General features: G+C 35.1%; 1 protein-coding gene across 1 annotated transcript; it reads right to left on the bottom strand.

Moving 5' to 3' along the window:
• Positions 1 to 841: 841 nt before the first annotated feature.
• Positions 842 to 2,027, bottom strand: LOC135092306 (uncharacterized). Its single transcript, XM_063990760.1, has 2 exons — positions 1,234 to 2,027; positions 842 to 887 (listed from the first exon to the last, which is right to left on the bottom strand). Exons 1-2 carry the CDS (start codon positions 2,025 to 2,027, stop codon positions 842 to 844), a joined length of 840 nt encoding a protein of 279 aa, XP_063846830.1.
• Between the last annotated feature and the right edge of the window lie 6,357 nt (positions 2,028 to 8,384).

Raw genomic sequence — 8,384 nt, 5'->3', positions numbered from 1 at the left:
ATGATATGTTCTCTAATTTAATTTCTAATGTGCATGTGGATGGTAATGATGTCACTGTAGATGAGTTTGCAGAAAAGGTGTCTGAAGTGTTGTACGAATGTTGCAGTAGGAGCCGTGGCGAGACGGCGGCAGGTGAAGGTAATGATGTACATGACAGGACATACACTGACCGCTGGGACAGACTCCTACAGGACCGTGATGATTCACGAGTATGGAGGGCGATAGATTGGAAGGGTAAATATCAGGGTGATTGTAAGGAAGATGGTCGTCCTTCTGATCAGGAATTTAAAGAATTTTATGAGGAAGTATTGGATCCTACTGTGGCAGATAATTTAGATGACGGAAATCATTTACCAGTAAATATTCCAATTCTAGATGACCAGATAAGTCAAGAGGAAGTTCAGAAGCAAATAGACAATATTAAGCCAGACAAGGCATGCGGTCCAGATGGAGTCTCTCCCGGTGTGTTAAAACTACTTACAGGGCAATGGTTGCTGATAATTACTACATTATTTAATACTATATTCGCGTCAGCTTCAATAACATGAGTAAACAATGTCGTTCAACGTACTGACATCCTAGTTAAACAAACAGAAGTACTCTTTTAGATTATTTCTAAGTACAGATTTTACTTTTTACTGACACAAGTGATAAAAATGAACTAATAATCTAGATTGTATAAAAATGTTAAAATGTTAGAATTATATTCTGACTATATAGCCGTTATTTTTTTCTACTTAGTTATATGAAGACAAAATTAGGTGAACAATTTTACACTGATCCATATTAGAATATTGCTCAGAAAAAATATCTTGAATAGTTACAAAATTATGACTATCTCTCACATGTTGTGTACTAGGACAATCTTGTACCACATGTGTTTCCGTCTGTATACAGCCACATGGACACAATCTCTCCTCTATAGGTAGACGACCACGTCCCCTCCTATTCCATCTGCCAGTCTCCACCGCTAAAGAGTGAGCTGACAACCTAAACTGTGTAAATGACATCCTTTCTCTTTCTGGTATACTATCCCTTACACGCTAAACCTCGTGAACAGATAAACCCGGATTGATTTCTCGGTAAGTCATTCTCCTAGATGATTCGGATCTCAAAATATCGTTCTTTAGTGATTCTGTTGTTAATATGATATCATCTAAATTATTAAAAATCAATCCGTGTACATATGTTCTCGTATTATATCTAGTGTCCAGTACTTTATTTATTACCAACATTAGGGGATCGTCATTCATTACAGATCTTTCTCGCCACACTTTAGTGAAGAACTTTCTTTGTCTACTTCGTACAAGATCTTTTAAAGGTGGATATCCAGATTCAATGTAACACATATCATTGCAGGTGGTCTTCCTAACTCCAAGTAGCTGTTTTAATGCCCAGTTGTAGATTTTTGTGGCTGGTTTTAAGTCAGCGTTCAGCCACGACTCACACCCATACAGCACGGCTGACATGAGAGCAGCATCAAATATTCTCTTCTTTACGATAAAGGGCCAGTCACAATTCTTCTTTAAGAATAAAACAAATTTGTTAAAGTGTGCCATCTTTGCCTGCATGTGAGCCGCGACTGCCGCTGACACGGAACCGTCAGCTGTAAATGGTGAGCCAAGATAGGTGTACTGTGCGCACGACTCCACCACCAGGTCATCTACACTTACTGCCTCTCTGTCGTGTTCTGTACCACATATAACAAAGAATTTTGTTTTTGTTGCATTGATCTTCATGCCATAGCTATCGCAGTACTGTTTTAGCAATGTTACTTTATTGATTAAATTATCTTTGGTTGTTGCAAGGAGCACCGTATCATCCATTAGGACTAAAATATGTAGCCAAGACAAGAAACCATCAGGATTACTATTTTCTTTGATAATCTTAATCAGGTCATTAACGTACAGGACAAAGAGCAGACAAGATGTTGAGCTACCCTGACGCACCCCGACCGTGGCTGCTACTATCACTGAACCGATGACACTGTTCGTTACCGCGTACATAGCAACAAGTGCCGCCAGCATAACACTACCACAACCCAACCGTTTCAGAACTGTAAATAACATACTTCTAGGTACCAGATCGTAAGCCTGAGTTAAGTCCACAAACATTACAAAAAGTTTCCTTTTCTTCCTTTTAGCCATATCAGTTAATAATCTTAATGTTACGATATGCTCAATGCAGCCACGATCTTTCTGTGCTCCAGCCTGCTCCCTGTATGGTTTGAACCATCTCTCCAGTCGCGCAAACAGTACCATATCAAAGAGTTTAGCGAGACAATTAATAATAGTCACACCACGGTAATTACGAGGTTCCCGTCTGTTACCTCTCTTAAATAACATGAACAGTTTAGCCGTAGACAATAGACTAGGATATGAAAAACGTTTATCATAAGTGTTTTTAATCTTTTTAGATACCAAAACGCGAAAATGCGTTAATATATATATATATGGAAAAACATGATATTTTTCATATATTTTACATTGTTAGGTACCAAAACCCCAAAATCAATGCAAAGCCCCCTGGGAAACGAAACGACATTACATTATGCCTATCTTATGAGTGTTTTTGTACATGTTAGGCAGAAAAACGGTAAAAAAAGAATGGAAAGCACTCTATATGGGAATAAAAAACATTACCAGAAACTTGTTTTTAAGTCTTTATCAGCTTCTTGCGTATTGATACGCTTAAAACATGTAAAACACCCAGACAAAAAAAAAAAAAAAACACTACCAAAAACAAGTATTTTAATAGTTTTTGAGCTTAATACACAGAAAAACGCAAAAATCCATACAAAGCATCTGATATGGGAAAACGAAAAAAAAAAATAGATAAATAAAACAAGAAATGCGTATTACGACTTTTTTTTTATCATCTACGGTACCAAAACACTAAATCGCCTAAATAGAAATCTATATGGAAAAACAGAATAACATTAACAAGTAGAAGTATTTTCAGTGTACTTCAGATTGTTAGGTACGAAAACGCCAAAATCCATGAGAAGCACTATAGATGTGGAAAGGAAACTAAATGTCCAGAAACATGTCTTTTGAGTGCTTTCCAAATTCTTACGTACCAAAAAGCTAAAACACCTCTTATGGAGAAACAGAATAATATTACAAAAACATTTATTTTAAGTGTTTTTGAGCTTGTTACGTAATAAAACTCCAAACTGCATGAAAAAGCAAAGTATATGGGGAAACAAAAGGACATTACGAGAGACGTGTATAATGGGTGTTTTTGACCTTCTTAGGCACCAAACCGATAAAACGCATTAAGAAAAAGAATAACATTACCAACAACGAATATTTTTAGTGTATTTCACATTATTAGGCTCAAAAAATGTTTATAATCATATTAAGCAACAAAATGCTGAAAAAGCATGGAAACACCATATATGGGAAAACAAAACAACATTACCAAAAACGACTTTTTTACAGTTTTGAGGTATTTACTTTAAATAGAGACACAGAACATTACGAAAAACGAGTATTTTGAGTGTTTTTCACATTGTCAGGTAACAAAACGGCAAAATGCATGCAAAAACTTTTATATAGGGAAAACGAAGCGACATTACCAGAAACGTGTCTTTTGGGTGTTTTTTTTTAGCGTGCTAAACAGCAAAACGCTAAAAAGCATGGAAATCAACCTATGTTGGAATGCAAAACATTACAAAAAAACGTGTCTTTTGATAGTTTTCGTCTTACTTACCAGAACGCTAAAAGGCATGCAAAACACCTTTGATAGTAAAACATTACCAAAAAAAAGAAAGTATTTTTCAGTTTTTTTTTTTTACCTGTTACGTAGAAAAAGGAAAAATGCAGGCAAAGTACACTAAAAGAAACGAAAAAAACATTACGAGAAACGTGTTTTATAAGTGTTTTGAGCTTATTAGGTACCAAAACGCTAAAAAAAACGCATGAACAGCACTCTATATGGAGAAAATAACATTACCATGAACGTGTATTTTGAATGTATTTAACATTATTAAGTACCAAAACGCCAAAATGCATGAAAGAAAAAAAAACATATATGGGTAAAATAAACGACATTTCCACAAACGTGTTTTCAGTATGAGCGTGTTTGGCACCAAGACGCAAAATAAATAAATAAATAAATAAATAAATAAATAAATAAATAAATAAATAAAAATATATAAAAAAATGGAAATCACCATATATAGGAATACAAAACAACATAACAAAAAAACTCTTGTTTTTAGCGATTTTGTTTTGCGTACCAAAACGAGAAAAAGCACACAAAGTACTCTTTGTGGTGGAAAAGAATAACATTACCAAAAAACAAGTGTTTTGTGTGTTTTTTAACTTGTCACATAGAAAAACGGCAAAATGGCAAAGTACACTATATGGGGAAACGAATAGTCATTACGAGAAACCAGTATCATGAGTGTTTTTGAGCTTCTTAGGTTCGGAAACGCTAAACGGCATTAATAGCACTCTATATTGAGAAACAATACCACGTTGAGAAAAAAAAAAAAAACATGTATTTTTAGTGCATTTCACATTGTTAGGTACCAAAATGATAAAATAATTACAAAGCATCTTAAATGTGGAAAGGAAACAAGATCCCCGGCAACGTTTTTTACCAGTGTTTTTTTTTTTTTTTTTAGCGTCTTAGCCAATAAAACGTTAAAAAGCATGGAAATTACTTTATAAGGGAATGCAAAAGAACTTTACGAAAAACGTGTCTTTTGAATAATTTTGAACGTCTTACGTACCAAAACAGTAAAACGCATGAAAACACCCTTTATGGCTAAACAGAATAACAGTAAACAGAAAAAAACAGTATTTTGAGTTGAGTTTATTACGTAGAACACGACAAAATGTATGGGAAGTACCCTATATAGGGAAACGGAAGGATATTACGAGCAACGTCTATTATAATTGTTTTTTTTTTGAGAATCTTAGTTACCGAAACGCTAAAACGCATGCAAAACAAAATAAATTATATGAGGAAACAAAAGGATATTTCCAGTGAAGTTTTTATGAGTGTTTTTGAACTTTTTAGATACTATAACGTTAAAGCGCATGAAGAGCACTTTATATGGAGAAAAAAAAGTATCAACATGAACGTGTATTTTGAGTGTATTTCACATTATTAGCTACCAAAACACCAAAATGCATGGAAAGCAACCTATATGCGGAAAAGAAATGACATTTCCAGAAACGTGTCTTTTGGGTGTTTATGACCGTTTTAGACTTTTTTGTGCCAAAAAAACAGATAGAAAAACGCCAAAATGCATAGAGAGCAACCAATATGGGGAAACGAAAATATATTACTAGAAACGTGTATTATGAGCGTTTTCGAGCTTCTTAGGTACCAAAACGCTTCTATCGCTGTTTTTGTGTTAACTGCTCTTATTAATTGTATGTCTCCCCTCCTGTGGACTCACTGCACAAGACTTTCTTCTTTCTCTCGCCCCTATTTTCACCTCAACGAAAAAGGTATCTTTTATATGTTTTTGAACCTCTTACGTACAAAAACGGTAAAATGCATGCAAAACACACTTTATTGAGAAAAAGAATAACTTTAGCAAAAATCATTTTGAGTGTTTTTGATATTGTTACGTAGAAAAACGAAAAAAAAATGCATGTAAAGTACTGTATATAAGGAAACGAAAGGAAATTGTGAGAAACGTGCATTATGAGAGTTTTTTGAGCTTCTTAGGTTACAAAATGCCAAAACCCCATGAATAGCAATCTATAAAAAGGATCAGAGCAACATTACCAAAACCGTTCATTAAGAGTGCGTTTCAGATATGTACCAGAATGCCATAATGCATGCAAATTACCCTATACGGGAAAAGGAAAAGAGCTTTACAGAAACGTGTCTTTTGAAATTTTATGAGCGTAATATTCACCAAACAACTAAAAATCATGGAAAACACACTATATTGGAAAATATATCATTACCAAAAAAGCCTGATTTCAGTGTTTTTAAGCTAATTACGTACCAAAACGTTAAAACTCATGCAAAACACCGTTCATGGACAAACATAATACCATTACCAAAAACAAGTATTCTGAGTGCTTTTGAACTTGTAACATAGAAACACGCCAAAATGGAAAGTACTTTATATAGGGAAACGGAAAGACATTACGAAAATCGTTTTTTTATGGTTGTTTATATATTTCTTTATGTAAGAAAACGCGAAAACGCATGAATAGCACTCTGTATGAAGAGACGAAGCATTACTAAAAACGTATATTTTGAGTGTATTTCACATACATTTTTCAGCATACACTAAGATGTTTGCTAAGGACCATATATGGGAAAAGGAAACGAGATTTCCAGAGTTATTTTTTTTTTCAGCGTGTTTTTGCACTAAAACGGAAAAAAAAACATGGAAATCACCATATATGGAAATGCAAAACTTTACCAAAAAATTTTTCTTCAGTTTATATATATATATATATATATATATATATATATATATATATATATATATATATATATATATATATATATATATATATATATATATATATATATATATATATATATATATATATATATATATATATATATATATATATATATATATATATATATATATATATATATATATATATATATATATATATATATATATATATATATATATATATATATATATATATATATATATATATATATATATATATATATATATATATATATATATATATATATATATATATATATATATAAAGGTTTTGCTCAAACTTTTGCTAAAAACTCTTCCTTGGATGACTCTGGGCTTGTTCCTCCCTCTCCTCCACCCTCTGACTACTTCATGCCACCTATTAAAATTCTTCGCAATGATGTTTTCCGTGCCCTCGCTGGCCTAAACCCTCGGAAGGCTTATGGACCTGATGAGGTCCCTCCTATTGTTCTCCGAAACTGTGCCTCCGTGCTTGCACCTTGCCTAGTCAAACTCTTTCAGCTCTGTCTGTCAACATCTATCTTTCCTTCTTGCTGGAAGTTTGCCTACACTTAACCTGCTCCTAAAAAGGGTGACCGTTCTAATCCCTCAAACTACCGTCCTATTGCTTTAATTTCCTCCCTATCTAAAGTTTTTGAATCTATCCTCAACAGGAAGATTCTTAAACATCTATCACTTCACAACCTTCTATCTGATCGCCAGTATGGGTTCCGTCAAGGCCGCTCTACTGGTGATCTTCTGGCTTTCCTTACTGAGTCTTGGTCATCCTCTTTTAGAGATTTTGGTGAAACTTTTGCTGTTGCCTTGGACATATCAAAAGCTTTTGATAGAGTCTGGCACAAAGCTTTGATTTCCAAACTACTCTCCTACGGTTTCTATCCTTCTCTCTGTAACTTCATCTCAAGTATCCTTTCTGACCGTTCTATTGCTGCTGTGGTAGACGGTCACTGTTCTTCTCCTAAATCTATTAACAGTGGTGTTCCTCAGGGTTCTGTCCTGTCACCCACTCTCTTCTTATTATTCATTAATGATCTTCTAAACCAAACTTCTTGTCCTATCCACTCCTACGCTGATGATACCACCCTGCACTTTTCCACCTCTTTTCATAGACGTCCAACCCTTCAGGAGGTAAACATATCACGCAGGTAAGCCACAGAACGCCTGACTTCTGATCTTTCTAAAATTTCTGATTGGGGCAGAGCAAACTTGGTATTGTTCAATGCCTCAAAAACTCAATTCCTCCATCTATCAACTCGACACAACCTTCCAGACAACTATCCCCTCTTCTTCAATGACACTCAACTGTCCCCCTCTTCTACACTGAACATCCTCGGTCTGTCCTTTACTTGTAATCTGAACTGGAAACTTCACATCTCATCTCTAGCTAAAACAGCTTCTATGAAGTTAGGTGTTCTGAGACGTCTCCGCCAGTTTTTCTCACCCCCCCATCTGCTAACTCTGTACAAGGGCCTTATCCGTCCATGTATGGAGCATGCTTCACATGTCTGGGGGGTTCCACTCATACTGTTCTTCTAGACAGGGTGGAATCAAAAGCTTTTCGTCTCATCAACTCCTCTCCTCTAACTGACTGTCTTCAGCCTCTCTCTCACCGCCGCAATGTTGCATATCTAACTGTCTTCTACCGCTATTTTCATGCTAACTGCTCTTCTGATCTTGCTAACTGCATGCCTCACCTCCTTCCGCGTCCTCGCTGCACGATACTATCGTCTTTCTCTCACCCCTATTCTGTCCACCTCTCTAACGCAAGAGTTAACCAGTATTCTCAGTCATTCATCCCTTTCTCTGGTAAACTCTGGAACTACCTGCCTGCTTCTGTATTTCCACCTTCCTCTGACTTGAATTCCTTCAAGAGGGAGGTTTCAAGACACTTATCCACCAATTTTTGACCACTGCATTTACCCTTTTATGGGACTGG

The sequence above is a fragment of the Scylla paramamosain genome, chromosome 39, assembly GCF_035594125.1.
Source record: "Scylla paramamosain isolate STU-SP2022 chromosome 39, ASM3559412v1, whole genome shotgun sequence".
NCBI classification, from domain to species: Eukaryota; Metazoa; Arthropoda; class Malacostraca; order Decapoda; family Portunidae; genus Scylla; species Scylla paramamosain.
This window is presented reverse-complemented; position numbering and strand designations above follow the sequence as displayed.